Source organism: Coffea arabica, chromosome 3e (genome assembly GCF_036785885.1).
Source record: "Coffea arabica cultivar ET-39 chromosome 3e, Coffea Arabica ET-39 HiFi, whole genome shotgun sequence".
Lineage (NCBI taxonomy): Eukaryota > Viridiplantae > Streptophyta > Magnoliopsida > Gentianales > Rubiaceae > Coffea > Coffea arabica.
Window position 1 is genome coordinate 4,879,306 of NC_092315.1, and position 16,401 is coordinate 4,895,706.

Genomic DNA, 16,401 nt, shown 5'->3' on the forward strand with positions numbered 1-16,401 from the left:
GGAGAATTGGCTCCTTGCCTTCTCATTCCCCATATACACTGTAATCAAAAGATTGGAGTACTATTGTAACCGTCTCACCTGACGGATCTCAGGACGAGCACTGGAAAATGGAAAATTATCTGCTTAAAATTCACACTGCTTGTTCTCTACCGTCTACCGGTGGGTTTTCTATAGAGGCATCTCATGATGTCAGTCAAAGAAGCAGACACAGAAATCTTAAATTCTTACTGCCTTGATAATGCATTATGCGTTGCATACTTCTGCAAACCACATCTTCTCGAACAAATATGATACAAGTGAAAGTCCAACAGCTTGTACAAAGAAGAAAAGGGGCTGGGAACCAACCCAATAAAAGGAAATCGAGCGATAATGGTTGGATTACTAGACTCACACTTCCTACAACATGAGCAAAGATAATTTCTTTCCTGCCATGTCTGGTTTAGATTTTAAGCAGCAGAATGAACGGAGAACTTCTTGTCTTCCACTGTCTGTATACTTGGTGAAAAGCCCTTTTAAAATGAATTTACAACATAAATATGAAAGCAGAAGCTAACAACTATATTTCTACCAGGTACTACGCTTAATATAACGTGGATTTTGAGTATCCAAACCAGAGCCAAAGTGAGACAACCTAAATGGAGGGCACCACTCAACAGCCAGCTGACTTTTGCGACGAGTAAATCAGACTGCACCACAGGAAGGATGACGTCTTGGCAAATATTCCAGATAGGAATTACGGTCTCATATTCTCATTACCAAAAAGAAGCACATCCTAACAATACAGGATGCCAGCCAGGTCACAGGATCCTTGCGTTAAGAAAAATTGTCAAGTTAATCATCAACTATTCATCAGAACGCTGAAGTGGGTCCATTGTATCTTAACCAGAAGTTGGCTGATCATTGCTCTAAGCTTTTCAACCACTAGCTGCTTCCAGTAGCTTGACAAATGGCTGAAGTGCTAAACCTCCAAATAATCATCAAAAGTTGTGCCACTAGTGCATTCCATTAGAGCTTTTGCATTGAGTTCTCTACCAAATCTCCAGACATAGTTGAGACCAACAAGAAGCTCTGCAATTGTTGCTTCTGTCTTTTCCTGATTAGCGAAATAAAGGGTTTGTACGAGAACCACATTTGTTCTGGAAACTAAATTCTGGTGCTCAAAGCTTCGCTCAGTCTGCCATCTAATTGTGTTATGAGCAAGTGGAGCTAACCACTCTAAAATTCCGGTCATTGCCTCATTCCATTCTCCTGCAAGAACTGTATCATAAATGGATGAATTCAAGCTTTTGGAATATGGCTTTAGTTTTGACCTAAGGGCTGATCTGATGCTGGCAGGCAACATGTTGTACAGGTCATCTCTTGCATCATGACCAATCAGGTGAGGTGATACAACAAGCTTTTCAATCACAATGATAATATTTGCATAGTGCAATCCCAATGCTGCAGCACCAAGAGTTTCAGGAGGAGCAGTCAACAGCTTGTTTTTGGAACTGAAGATTGACAACTTACCAGGAACCAAGTTGTTCTGAGCATGTTGCGCAATATTTTCATCTGTGATTCCCTCTAGATTTGCATCCAAATGGCAATTTTTCACGGGAGAGGTATTACCTCCCATCATGCAGCCACCTAAGGGTCCCATGGTAATCAACTGATTGGGCTTTGAATTTGGGCTTTTACCCTGAGAATGTGATGATTGATTACGAAATTGAAAGAATTTGAGGACAGATTTGTTTGCTTTCTCAAGTGGGCCAGACTTTGTTGACGACCTCCCAAGAGGAGCTGAATGTGAGCTGATTGCATTATGTTTCGCAGAATCAGGGCTTGACGATGCAAGTGATTTTCCAAGAAGGCCAGATATGCTTACTTTATTTGTTCTCGACACTGGGCCAGATTTCCTAGTTACCCTGTTCAACGGTCCAGAGGCAAACCTGTAAATGTTATTTTCCGATGGGTGCACTGATGACTGCATAAAAACTACTGAGCGGCTGCGATGAATATGATCAGAATCAAGGTTCTTGGACTGTTTGGCTGCCACATCAACCACATTACTAAGTCCAAACACATGCGCTATCCTACTACATATTGTAAACACAGATCTTGCCAAAAGTAGAATTGTGTAATCATACGTCCTGTTCCAAACAGACAACTGCTTTAGATGCCTTACCTCCTGCTGCTTCCAAGCAACCCTTTTCTCATACTCAACCAAACTAATGCTATCCGCATCATCATTACTCTTCATTCTCCTCAAAGTCTGTTCAAGATCAGCAAGTGCTTCCATTTCTTGATATAAATTTGCATTAACCATAATGAATCGTTCCATCTTCCTCATTTTCCTATCCATCTTTTTCGAGGTGAGTAACCACCCATAAGAGTCAGAACCACAGTCGACCAGATCACTAAAGGCCTGCTCGAAACTTTTTAACAAAGGATCACTGCATTTCTTGGATAGCCGACCAACTGCTCTTGCCACATGTGCCAAATTCTCCATCATCTCTGTCCATACCAACCTCGCAATGTAATCGTCATCATCCGATACAAGCTTCCTGATACCCGTTGAATTCATAATTTCTTCCCTCAACTTAGCAACCTGCTTATCACTAAGAGACTGCCACAGATGAACAAGTTTAGACATCAAACTTGCAACTTCAAATGCCAACACTCCTATTATAGCCTTTTCTTGACCAACCCCGTGCTTTTTTGATGGTTTCCACAAACTCCGAAACCATGATTCAGAAACCATCTTCACTTCTACCAACAATCCACACAGACAGTCTCCAAGTCAAACAATCTCCTATCAAATTACCATCCTGAATTCAGACAAACTACAGATCAAATTATGAATAAAACACAACAAATTATCCGATGAAACAGCTGGCTTCCACAAATCATAAGAGAAGACCAGCAACAGCAAGACTCGAGAAAATTTTTTCATCAAATCAGTCTTTTTCCTTTCTCGGCCTTTCTTAACTTCAGCTGGGGGAGGGGGAAGCCAATTCTGATACACTATACTTTTCAGCAAAAGTATCTACAAATCTAATCATGCATGACTCTTTTTTTTTTTCAATTCACTTCATAGCAGCCAAAGAAACAATTCTTCAAAAAAGACATCAAATTTAGCATAAAATTCTTCTAACCGGGGAAGATCCTAAAAGGGTCCAAAACCCACAAACCAAAAAAAAAAAAAAATTTCTCAGAAGCACAGAGAACTGAAATTCCAGCAAACTAAAATTAGTAGTTAAAAAAAAAAAGAAATAAAATTAGTAATAAAACAAAACACCAACCAAAAAAAGACTAAACACAACCCATGTTTTCAATAACCAGGAAAAAGTACATGACTTCCTTTTCGTGGCATATTATCAAACAGATTAACAGCTAAAGAAAACAAAACTAAACAAAAAAGCAGCAAAATGAGCAGTGAAGCTGCTTAAAACTTACAAATTCGTTGGAAATGCTAAACCATAAAGGAATCAGAGTCAATAAACAGCACGAATCACGAGGAATGAATGGGAGTTTTTTCTATCTGGGCGTGAAGAAAGGGGAGGAAAAGAGATTTGGAAAGTTCAGGGGTGGGCAGGAGCACAGAGGCCACATGCAGCGGGGAAGGAAGACCTGAAGAAAGGAGCCGGGATTTTAGAAATTCGTCAAAGAAACGAGTGAAAAAATTAATTAAATTATAATTAACAAAGGAGATACGTCGCAATCATTTTTTACGACCACGCGGAGAAAATTCGTTTTACAAAATTGACCTTATCGTCAATGCATAATGGTAGTAGTAGTTGTGTCCTGACTCCTCACCCTTTCGGACTCCAACGTTGCGCTGGAACTGGAAGCCAAGATTAGAAACTCTCAATGTCGGCGGCTCATGTGCAGGTTCATTTCAAATTTTGTTTTAATTTGACTTCACTCCTTTCATTTGATTTGTTGATAGCTTTTGTTTGATTTGTTCATAGGTTTTGATAAATCAGCTTCGCGTCGAGGTTGTTGAATTGATTGTCTATTTTGTTGACTTACATATCTAAGGAAATTTTTGTTGTCGAAATTGTTGAATTGATTATCGGTCTTGTTGAATTATTTATCTAAGGATAATTTTTTTTTTAATGAAATGAGTCAAATCGTTACGAGTATTTAGTCAAATTAATTGACGCTTACTACATTTTAGCTAAGCGAGTGAACGTTAAATATTTACTAGTTATTAACTCGTTAAAATTGATTCAACAAGCATGATACATCATGCATTGTTATAAAATTTTAAAATTATCGGGTTCTACTAAATTATTATTCATCAAAATTGAAGTGAATTTTTGTAACTTGTTCAGAAAATCAAATGAAGTGTGATCAATTTTCCTAATTGACTCGGTTTGATTTAGATTATGCTGCTAAGAGGTGACCTATACCATATATATGAATGCTTATTGCAATTTTACTCATAAAGCAATGTTGATTTTAGTATACAAGTAAAACTTTTACTAAAATGCTACTACTATGTTTGATAGAAGAATCAATTTAGTTCTTTCTATTTACTTGTACGGGGAAAAAATCCACTTGTATCTTAGGAAAGATTATTGTTGTCCATTTCTAGAATTGAATAATAGAGTGGAGTAGAGCGTCTATTTACAATTAAATTATGAGCGCAAACACATCGAAACTTCTAATTCTTGTATACAACGAAGGGATAATTGATCATGTTTTTTCAGTGGAGGTATCAATAGTTATTTAAATGTTAGAAGCAACATGATAAACTCCAACCCTTAAGTATCAGTGTATCACCAAACAAAGAACCAACAAAAGAGAGAGAGAGAGAGGGAAATGGATTTTTTTTTTTTTTTGTCGATACGATAGCTTCCTACGCTACGGGAAGGGGGATGACTTGAAAAGGTTCTGAAATAATTCGGAGGGAACTGAACCATCACGGATCAGACGAGTACACGACGCACCGTCTGAATTTTTTAAGCAATATCATATTTAATTATGACAAATTGATGGGAGGCAAGGATTCGCCCCGCTGAGCCTTAATGCAGTGGTGGTGGGCTTGTGGGCTAGTAGTTGAGAAATGGATTTCCATAATGAGTAAATGTGTTGATTGCACACTTTCCGAAATGAGAAAAAAAGAAAGTTGGTGAATCCTTGCCATTAAACGTTTGGCTTAGTGTTTGTGTTGGTAATACTGTGGCACTAAGAATGGACATTTTTGTAAACTTGACCCAAAGTAAGACGTGCAAGTAATGATTAATTCACAGTTGTCACATTTGGTCAAAGTATTCCAATTACCTTTCTGACTATAAGAAAATTGCCTTCTTTTTTGATTGGTCCCATTTCTAAGCTTGAAAACGTTTTAATTGGTTTTTTTTTTTAAACTTGGGAGAAAAATAAAAGCTCATAATGAGTAAAAGATAAACCAAAATGGTTGACAGTAGGATCATCAGTTAACATCTGTATTAGGTAAACCAATTTTAAATCTTTACAAGGTAGTTTAACTGGCAAGTTTGTCAAGAAGTGTGAATCACATTGAAGGGATAGAATATGCAATGGCATGGCTTATTAATAAGTTGTGCTTTGTCATTGCAATGATAATTACTGAATTTAGGCTTTGTTTGATTATCTAATTCAATACTTAAATTTAATGGATTGAGATCTTAATATATTCATACGCGTTTGATAACTAAAAATTGAACGTTTGAATTAATTAAGTGATACTGAATTTCTTAGACAAAAATTATTTTCCAAAAGTAAATGATGAGTTATTTACTTATCACTTAATATGATATACACTCAAATGTATCATGTTCAGTACTTAATAATTTAACAAATTCAATTTTCAAATTTTAGATTTTAGTTTTCAAAATTTAATTTTATCAGATGCACCATTAATCTATAGTTATGAAGTGCTGGACATATTCGGATGAAACTACGTAATTTCACAATCAAGAATCACAAATTCTAGATCTTTATTAGACGGCAAATGATACTAGCACTCTCAAAAAAATTCAAGCACTTTATCTCGTCTTTTGTTTTAAAAGGAAGGGTAGAGTACCCCAAAAAAAAAAAAATTTTTCTGGAAGTATCGATCATTATTGAGAAAATCATCTTCCTTCTCACTCGGGTAATTGTGAAAATCCATGTCTGTACAAATCTACCTACTAAAATTATTAGCAAATGGAGACCCTTTTCTCTTTGCATATCAGTCTCTGATATTTGATTCTGAATATTAGCACAACTTTAAAGGCACCAATTATAATCATCATAACGATGCCTATCATAACAGCAGTGAAAAATTTTGTCATAATACATAAAATAATATAACTGCTTTGATTGTTCTCCTGAATCATGTTGCTCATTGCTTAGGTAAATTTGCTAAGGATGTTTCTGAGACATGGCCTTGTTTGGAATGTTATTTTTAGGAGTTTTTGTTCAAAAACGTACTATAATAATTTGATGTATGTGAGGTAAAGAGTTAATTAGGAAATGTGTCCGCGAACAGCGTAAAAATATTTCAACAAAAAATGAAAAAAAAAAAATTCTACGGAGAGATTTCAATCCAAACTGGGAATGGGATCATGTTAATTTGTATTGTATTTATTTTGTTTTAGGTAATGTTATTTACACTCCTATTGTATTATTTGCACTTTCACTATCCCATTTTAATTTTGATGAGACCATATTATCCCTATTCTAATTTCGTCGCATACCCTAATTGGATGACCAAACCTAGTATCGTTAATTTATGGGCAAGGAAAAGAAATTAAGGTAGAAATAATATGATCTCGACGAAATGAAAATGGAGTAGTAGAAATACAAATAATATAATAGATGTGTAAATAATATCACCCTTTTGCCTTAAGCAAAGGTATTGCAAATTTGACGTAATGCAATGTAAGTACTTTTCTGTCAAAAATACAAAAAAAAAAAAATGTGTTGGAAATATCATAGGGTAATTTAATTGTTTAATGTTAGGCTTGAGCACGTTAGTCCTTGCTACTTTTTTATTTTCCCACAAACAAAAGGGCCTGGCCCAACTTCAGGCCCAACGTTAGTCCTTGCTCCTTGCTACCACAGTTTACATTTAGTGAAATCAATTTCAAACTTTTTGGCTGGAGAAAAATGGTTTGAGGTATAATAAAAAATATATTCCCTTTCCGAAAGCTGTAGAAGCATATTGACTTGTAAAACGACAAAGTACATCTTTTGCTTTTTTTTTTTTTTGTGTTCATTAACAATCATTTACTTAAGAACATATGAATCATCCCACAATAATCATGCATTAAATTAGCTCAGATTTCACTCTTTAAGTAATTATGAGTATTTATCTATGATTGACTACTCGAAGTTAAGATACCAATGAACGTGTTCGAATATAGTAGTATTTGAAATATTATTTAAAATAATTATTGTAACAAATTTTTTAATGTAATATATGTAAAATAAAACAAGAATTCGAGAATATAAAAAGGTAGTTAGCAATAGTTTATTACCAATGTAAGTAAACTCATATTTGAATCCAAACCAATAGTTGTTTTTTATTTTTTTATTTTTGCACACTTTTTCTCTTTTTTTTTTTTTTTTACCCTAAAATAGGTGTTTTCACGAACAAGAGCATGTTTATCAACTTCCACATAGAGGTTGGACTACCAATTATTTTTATTTGTATGATAGATGGACTAGTCCCTTCGACCCAAATGGATCCGCAATCAATATGTTTGGGCCTGTTCTGTACATTGCTTTGGGCCTTTTGCATTGAAATGGAAGTTTTCCAAGTCTTGCCGCGTCCACGTCACCTTCAGTTAGATAGGCGTTACGCGCTAATCCATTATTCCTTCTTTATTAAGCAACCACTTCAATTTCCATCTATTTATACATTTGGCCCCACATCTGCAGAAAGTCTGTGACCTTTTCCCTCACTTCACCTTCCGCTGTCTCCTTCTTCCTTCTCAATTTTTTTCATTTATCCATTTATTTTCTCAAAAGATCCCCAGATTTCCTCTGGAAATTTGTGGGATTCTAATTTTCTCTCATTTTCTAATCTTTCCTTAAATTCTAAAAAGAAAAAAAAAAGAAAAGAAAGCTCAAAAGCAAGAAAAAGGAAAAAAAAAAAAAATCTAATGGGGCAACAACAGTCAAAAGATGAATTACTGTATCAGCAAGTGAGTTATGGAAATACTGAAGGGATTAAAGCTCTTCGCAGGGATGGCGCTGGCCTTGAGGTAATCCTTAAAAGATGAAAATTTGTACTTAATTTTATCATCGACTTATATATATTTATGCAATTTGAATTGACATTTTTGTGTATTTGATCAAAGTTTTGATTTTTAGAAGTTCATATTGATAAAGGGTCTATGTGTCTAAAGGACTTAATTGCATGAGGGTTTTAGATTTTAGGCAAGTTTAATGCTATTGTATTCAGTTTCTGGGGGAAAAAGAAGAAGAAGAAGAAGAAGAAGAATGATTCTGTTATGCGTTAATATGATTATTCAGAAAATTAAATTAGTAATGTTCAAAATGGGAGAAAAGGGTCTCCGGTGTGCTACATTTTAGTGCAGCAAGCCTATCAGTACGAAGACTTTAAGGTTTGACCCTATCCATGATGCTCTGACAATTTCGGGCACTTCTGTTGAAAATTAGGAGATATTGGGATAGATGGTGGATGAGTATGGCTGCCTAATTTGACGTGGTGCGGCCACTAGGAATATTTTCTACTGGCAGGTTGTGTTTTACCTTATATTAGTGAATGTGTGATTGCCTCATGTACTAAAGTGGAATGTCTTTGTTTTTAAATGGATTTGAGTTTTATGAATGAATTTTTTGTGCTCTTATATGATAATGAGTTGGCTATACATGTGGATCTTTATGGTGTGGAATGGTAGGATGTATGAATATGAATTGGTTTTTGTGGCAGTGGCTTGATAAGGAAGGGAAGACTCCGTTAATTGCAGCTTGCATGAACCCGGAGCTTTATAATGTTGCAAAGACCTTGGTTGAGTTGGGTGCCAACGTCAATGCTTATCGCCCTGGTAATGCAAGTTATATATGTAGCTAATGCCATGTGATTTACTGTTGTCAAGTTGCTTTTATTCTTTCTAGCATGTGGAAAATTTTCTCATACCTAGATTAAGTACATATTGGAGTTCCAGCATGTATTTTTGTAAAATGATTGACTTGAAGAAAGCTTTCTTACTTAATGAGTTTGTTTAGGCCGTCATGCAGGAACTCCTTTACATCATGCTGCAAAAAGAGGACTTGAACAAGCTGTCAAATTACTTCTGTCTCATGGAGGTGTGTTTTGTTAGCTGTTTTATTCATTTGGCAGTGGCATTCAAGATTTACGGTTCTGGAAGTGTTTGTCATACTTTATCTTCATTTAACTTGACTGATGAATTAATTATTGCATGTGTTTCAGCAAATGCACTAGTGATGAATGATGACTGTCAAACGCCACTTGATGTTGCTAGAAGCAAAGGGTTCAGCAATGTTGTCCGTGCAATAGAGGTATTTTAGCACATGCACAAGCATTTTCCTTTGTGTACATCTCATGAATATTACGATGTTGATTGTTGTTTTCTGATGCTGCTCAGAGCCATATCTGCTTGTTCTCTGGTTCCATGCGCGAGCTTTATGGTCCAGGATTTCTTGAACTACTTGCACCACAGTTACTGTCCAGAAAAGTGTGAGTTCAGTGTTCAGTTTGAGTAAATTATCTTGATTTTATAAGTATAATAATATTATCATTTTACATGAAAGAGGTACTTAGAGATCGGTTATTCAATGATTTTTCCATTTGATTTGCTGTGTACTGTGGAGTTTTTTATCGATGGTTTTATCAGTTTACTTGAAATAGTTTATTAGTTTTAATTTTTGTATCTGGTGGGATGGGGGAGGCAATTACAGTTCACTACCTCATGGCGTAGATACAAACCTCTGGCTTCATACCTTTTGCAGACTTGCTCTTGCTCTGGTCTCATTGATGTTTAGGTTTAGGGTCAAGCACAGTTGTCAGATTGAAGTGTGGCACCTTTGATCTGAATTTACTACAGAATAATCACATTACACTCTGTGATTTCTCAAGATAAAGATGTATTGTAGATGCGATCAAGAAGATCAAATGAGAGTGTTTATTGTATTATCGAGATCATCTGAGTTCTGTAAACTTGGTCTGTTGTTGTGGTGTGCGCTTTGGGTGTACCTTCATGAACTCCTTGGTTGAGTATGTGAAGTAGAAGTCTTCTAGAGATGGCTCGTGCTAGGAATGGTGGCATTGGGTGTTAACTATTGCATTTAGGTGTGCTTGTTCCTGCTTGTTGCATGTGGCAGTGAGAGTCTGACACAAGTGAGGGCCTAGTTGGTTTTAGATGCTTATTAAGTGGTGGTTCTGAGGTGTTACTCTGTCAGAACTTATTGATCTTTGATAAGGTTGAAGTGGCAGTTAACTAGTGTTACTCTTGTAAAGAAATGGATGCAATGGCAAAGATGGTTGAGACTGTGGATTCACAGGTTAGGTGCTCTTGGGAGGTTGGTAAAGGTTGTACTTTGGCCCATGTTCCTTGGGTAATTAGTGTTTATCTGGTTATTCTTTTCTTCTCTTTTGAGAATCAAGATCAATTTGTAATATTGATTTTTGAATACAGCAGGGCATGTTGAGTCATTGACAGGATTAGTGAATATAATTGCCCTTTTTGCTCGGATTTAATGCGATTTGTGGATGAACAAGATATAGGGCGCCTTCTCCCTGACGTTAACTTTTCTAAAGATGCCTGAAGAAAAGATACTTTTCAAAAGAAAAAAAAATAGCCAACATTTGTAGCATATTTAATTTCAAAGGTTTAAAAGCCATAAAGCCGTTTAGGAAAGCTCCTTGCAGACTGCTGATAAGTATTAGCTTTTCACAGCTTGAAATTAAGCTAAAAGGAGAAATGAAACTTAAAACGACACTTATATTAATTTGTTTGCTTTTGGGGAATTGGAGTACGCGTGTTCTTCATTTGATGCAAGTGCCTCATCATGAGTGACATGCTTTGTTTTTTTTATCTGGATAATTCTCTCTATTCTTGCTATATCTTTGAATGCTATGCCTTTCTTGACTTTTACTCGGTCATCTTAGTTATTACCTATTGCTGGATTTAAGAATTTTCTGAGTCTTGCTGGCTTAATTAAGTTATTGTCTTATTTTGTTGATTTTATAGCTGGGTGGTTGTTCTACCATGTGGTTCCCGGAGTCTTAAGAAGCCTTTCAAGTTGGAGCTTGCCATATATTCAAATGCACAGGTACCCTCCAATCTAATCAGTCAACCTACTGTAGGCCTCTTATTCATTTATGTTTCATCATATTATCTAACTTTTCTCTTAGTTATTCCAGCTCCTGTGTATTCTTAAACTTTTTATAAGATGGTGGAAAGCAGTGTTTGCTAAATTCTACAATTCAAACATAGTTGAGAAAAAAGAGAACAGTTATTGATCCTCCAACTACATGTGATTGCACATTTCTCAACTTTATACTCATACTTGTTGGTATTGTACAGATATATCTTCAGTTCTGATTTTGTTGCAAGTGCTCTTCTGCGGCTGTGCCGATTAAACCATTTTAGAAGTTTATTAGTTTCTTCTTTCCAATTTTCATGAAGCAAATACAATGATAAAGAGAACTTTCTTGTATTTTGTGTCATATTTGATATGATGAACTTTGGTATATGTTTCCCTGGAGAAGTTTGTCCTGATATATGAAGCATCCATTTCTTTTGCCAAGCAGACCACATTATTTCATGATATTTGTACAATGAGCTACAATTGCTATGTTTTAGAGGGACAATCACTACCTTGTTCTATGTGTTTCTGTAATTTTTGTGGGGATTAGCTCATTTTTGTTAAAAGGGATTCAACAAATTCTTATATAACAGTTATGCTGAATCTCTTTTCTTTTTGTCTGGTCAATTCATTCAATTTCCTTAATCCACAACCACATTAGAATTTAGGCCTTCACATCTTCATTCATTGCATTCTATCTACTCGAACGGTTATTGGTTTAGTTTTTTTGAATTATTGCTCCTCCCAAGAGGTGCATTGGCTGTTGCATTTTGGGTATGATCTCTTACTGATAAAAATTCTCTTTCCACGAGAAAAAACATGCATTAAATTCCTGCAATTAATATGTATCAGAATTTTGGTGTCCTAATCAACAGTAGTTCAAGGATTTCATCATGGAAACTTGCAAAAGGGAGTGAAAATCAAACCCCTTCCAGAGGCTGAGGCACTGAATTTGCTCATTTATGTTGCTTAAGACAGATATTCTGAACTGTGTTTCAAATCCTTAAGTATTATATTGTCATTGTGTTTCACTGACAATGCACTCTGATGCATGCATGATCAGGATGCTCAACCTCGGACAATTGTTGCTTTGTGGAAAGCCAATATGGAGGAACCTAACTTTAGCCAGTCTGATCCAACGGTCATCATAACTGGCAATGGCACTAGTAAATTCTCAATCACTTGAGCTAGATGTATTTTCTAATTTCGTAGCAAGTCCATAGATAGATAATTTTGGTTTATCTTCTGCCTAGTCCCAAGACGCTGGAGGAGGCGGCGAGGTATTACATACTCCCAAGTGGCTAGGAGTAAGTACATCTAATTTTAGACTGGCATGAAAAGAATGGGCATTTAGGATTTTTAGGAGATTTTGAAGATTGTAAACAGAAGAGTTGGACCATATCTCTGAGAGCTTATTTCTTTTTTCCCCCCTTATCTAGGAATCAAATGATATTAGAGGAATTATGTCTGAGATTGCTTTTTGCATAGCATTTTATTTTGTGGTATGACAAGAGCAAGCAGACTGGTCTATTCTAGCTGTAGGCAGCAGTTGTAACTGAATGCTTGGAATCAATTCTGACTTTTTAGCTTCCATAAAGTCTACTTCTGATCATGTTTTAAATTAGGCTCCAAATGATTGTGTACCCAGTGTTCCTATATACCTCGAGTGACGGCTATCATAGTGGGCTTTGGTAGCCAGATGATAATTTTGAGCTAGTGGAAAATGGCTTATACTGGAATCTGACAAGTACTTTCCACCAAAGAAATGAAATTAACTAATATGTCTTCTACTGGAAAATACTTCTATTTGGTTGAGCGAACTCTAGAAGTGCCAAAAGAATGGAACCTTAGTTTGTCAAGATGTTAATGCTTACACTTCTAGGATGCTGAGCTTTCAGGTTTGCAAAACTCTGAAAAATGCCAAAACAATTGAACCATAGTTTGTCTTTATGTTAATATGCCTACCCTTGAGTGTGATAGTTAATCATACCTTTTGTATGATTGAAGGCATGGTGTTGTATACTTTGCTATAAGATTTGAGTAAAATATTGCCATGAAAAGTACAGTAAATCTTTTTAGATCCTACAAGACTGAGTAACGATATTCTAGTTTCTTAAAGGCAACTGCTTGGGGGGTCTGGAGGAGAGTTGTGGTGCTTATTTGGTTTTTGATAATTTTTCACAGTTATTGAATAATGAACCAACAAACAAATCTAATGATTACATCTTCTGTCCAATTACAGGGACACGCGTCAAACTTGCAGCTGCTAATGAAAGAGACAAGCAACAGTTGCAGTGGTTTTGCAATGCATGCAAAGGAATTCCGCAGGTCAGACAACTTCAATTGCTTATTCACTTAAACTAGAAAATTACTCTCCGTTCCATTGAAAATGTCATGCTTTCCATTTTGGTCTGTCCCAAAATGTTTGTCATTGCCAAAAATGGTTGTGAACTTTATCAATAATTTCCAATGCTTACCCTGTCTCACCAAACTAAAAAGTACGTATTATTGGGCCCAAAAGGTCTTCCATCAAGCAACTTTGTTGTTTAGTTGATTGATATGCACACAGCAACCATTTTGAAATGTTGCCTTGCGTGTCTTGATGCTCTAATTCTAATTGGAGTAAGCCATATGCCAACCAATAAAAATGTGGACCCAGCTGTCATGTTTTGTCCATCCATTCTCCACCTTTTATATTCAAACAAAAGGCAAAATGGAAAGCAAAGATGAATTCTTCAAAAGTTGGGAACTTTTCATAATAAGTTAAGAGTCCCGAAAAGCGTCAAGCTTTTTGGGACGAAGGGAGTATCTTCTTTGCATTGTAGTTGTCCCTAAACCAGGATGTACTATGAACCAATCAACTTTTTAGGACTCAAAGTCATGGGTTTGGGTGTTGTTGCCTCTTGCTCCTCGTCCCTCCTCCTCTGTCCCTCTGTTGCTCGTGAATTTTAATGCATATATGATGTATATGCACAAAGGAAGCAGAGGTTCCTTCCAAATATATATTTGACACTCCTTGAGAAGAGTATATTTGGCTAGTTAACTTTTTTTTTGGTTAGAAAATATCGTACTAATTAGTGGATTGGAAATTGAAATTTCAGGTTGTTCATCCAGCATTTCCTTTCAATACTCAAGTTAATGTTGCTCCAGCAACTGCCCCTCCGGAAGATGTGGAATTAGCTATGGCAATTGATGCCTCCCTACAGTCTGCTATGCGTCCACATCTGGGTCCTCACCTGGTATCTGGAGCAGATGCATCCACAAGTAGGACTAATTCTGAATGCATCACGGCTAATTGCGGAAGCTCCATTTCTGGGACAGCTCCACTGCCGAAGGGAGAAAAGCTTGGATATAAAGACCAGGAAACCAGTGCTAGTGGAGTTGTGATTCATCACAGCCAGATACAGAGTGACTCCTTAGGTGTCCAATCAACAGTACAGAACTCTGTGCAAGCCTCCTTTCCATCAGCTCCACCTGTTGCAGATTCAGCTGTAGATGATGGCCCAATTCACTACCCGTCAATTGACGCTAGTCCTCTTGATTTCTCTTCACCTCCTGTGGAGAGGGTAGATGCTAAACCAGAGGAAAGAAAAGATACAGGTGCTTCTTCCTCTTGTGTGATATGCTTGGATGCGCCTATTGAAGGAGCATGTATACCTTGTGGTCATATGGCTGGCTGCATGTCTTGTCTAAGTGAAATTAAAGCAAAAAAATGGGGTTGCCCTGTTTGTCGTGCGAAGATAGATCAAGTTGTACGCCTATATGCTGTTTAACTGTTCAAGTGGGATATGTTCATGCTGTAAATGGTGAGTTCTATCTCAGAGCATAACTTCTGATTTAATTTTCGTTCATCCAAGTATCAGTTATATGTTTGTTCATTGCTTTCATGCTGTCTAGAGAATTAACGGGCTCTCTTGAAAGCCTTTTCTTATTTGTCAATAAATTTGTCAGTATCGCAATTTTCTTTGGTGGCTTCCTTGTATTGGATGCAACTGTTTATGAAGTTACAAAGAATTTCCAGACCCTTTTTAAGTACTAAGATATGGAGTAGACAATATCAGAATGTGTAATCACCTTCTCAAAGCATGGAACTACACTAGTATGGCCAGAAACTGATAATTTGGTGCTACCAACTGAATTACTGTAGTCTTTGGAATTTGCTACCAGCCCCTTAAGCTTGCAAGAAATAGATTTACTTAAATTGACTAGTAAATGCACCATCAGTGAGGTTATTCTAATTCTTTTCATGGTACTGCAGATGGAAAGTATGAGATTGTATGAGAGAGACGGTCAACTACTTTGATGGATCCTTGCCGTTAAATTCCTGCTTCCTGTTACAGGAGAAGCAAAATAAGAGACAAGTTATGGTATTAGAACTTCCAACGTTCTGATACATCTTTATGTAATATATTGGACTTAAAGCAGATTTTGCGTTTTGTATCTTACATTGGTTGATGTGGCAAAAGTCGGTGTAAATGTGTCTGTGTAGGAAGAGTTAATATGAAATACAAATGTACTGTTGATGTCCTTTTCTTCTAATGTAAAGGTTCAGAACCAAAGTGGTTATATGTTACCCGAAGCTAAGTTTTTATATGTGCTTGAAGGCTGATGTGGCTTCCCAACTTGGCTTTGGCCCATCATCTCAGAAAAGTATGTATTATATTGTAAACATGATTGGTTAGTATGGAACTTGGAAAAATTAGAGCCAAGCTTTTGGTTCTTGTTGTAGCTTTTGACTTACTTTAGTTTGTTGCGTTGGACAAACTTGAGTGACAAATGGATTCTTTGGTGCAGGTGCTCTACAAAGAGAGATCTTTGGCATTGTAATTTTGCATCTATTTTCTTTCTGTGCTGCTTTCTTTCTGGCACAGGTCTTTCTGAACTTATAAACTGACTTAGGTTCTCAACTCTCTGTTAAGCATAATGCAGATTGCATAATGGCCCTCCGTATCACACCCTTCCTAGCAGTTGGTACAACGTTTCAGTAAATCAATCTTCTGTTCAAGGCTGGCTCATCTCTTTGAAATCGAACGAAAAAGAAAGCATGTTGAAGCATTGGCAATGAAAGAAACAGAAGAATGGTAACTTGTGGTTAACTTAATGGCATGGCAT

General features: G+C 36.4%; 2 protein-coding genes across 5 annotated transcripts; one reads left to right on the forward strand and one right to left on the reverse strand.

Annotated features, from left to right (window-relative positions):
• Positions 1–210: 210 nt before the first annotated feature.
• Positions 211–3,764, reverse strand: LOC140038917 (protein PSK SIMULATOR 1-like). Of its 2 annotated transcripts, XM_072084519.1 has the most exons (3): positions 3,747–3,764; positions 3,436–3,609; positions 211–2,807 (listed from the first exon to the last, which is right to left on the reverse strand). In XM_072084519.1, exon 3 carries the CDS (start codon positions 2,738–2,740, stop codon positions 959–961), a length of 1,782 nt encoding a protein of 593 aa, XP_071940620.1. In that variant the 5' UTR covers positions 2,741–2,807; positions 3,436–3,609; positions 3,747–3,764; the 3' UTR covers positions 211–958. The 2 variants fall into 2 exon arrangements, with proteins under 2 accessions (XP_071940620.1, XP_071940621.1); XM_072084520.1 differs by lacking the exon at positions 3,747–3,764 and having other exon boundaries at positions 211–2,791; positions 3,436–3,669.
• Positions 3,765–7,883: 4,119 nt separating this feature from the next.
• LOC140003864 (putative E3 ubiquitin-protein ligase XBAT35) lies at positions 7,884–15,882 on the forward strand. Of its 3 annotated transcripts, none has more exons than XM_072084524.1 (11): positions 7,884–8,198; positions 8,891–9,005; positions 9,187–9,267; positions 9,392–9,480; positions 9,567–9,658; positions 11,172–11,253; positions 12,353–12,455; positions 12,543–12,596; positions 13,532–13,617; positions 14,391–15,095; positions 15,548–15,882. In XM_072084524.1, the coding sequence occupies exons 1-10, from the start codon at positions 8,097–8,099 to the stop codon at positions 15,060–15,062; spliced, it is 1,476 nt and encodes a 491-aa protein (XP_071940625.1). In that variant the 5' UTR covers positions 7,884–8,096; the 3' UTR covers positions 15,063–15,095; positions 15,548–15,882. The 3 variants fall into 3 exon arrangements, with proteins under 3 accessions (XP_071940625.1, XP_071940624.1, XP_071940623.1); XM_072084522.1 differs by having other exon boundaries at positions 7,954–8,198; positions 9,199–9,267; XM_072084523.1 differs by lacking the exon at positions 12,543–12,596 and having other exon boundaries at positions 7,886–8,198.
• The last annotated feature ends 519 nt before the right edge of the window (positions 15,883–16,401 follow it).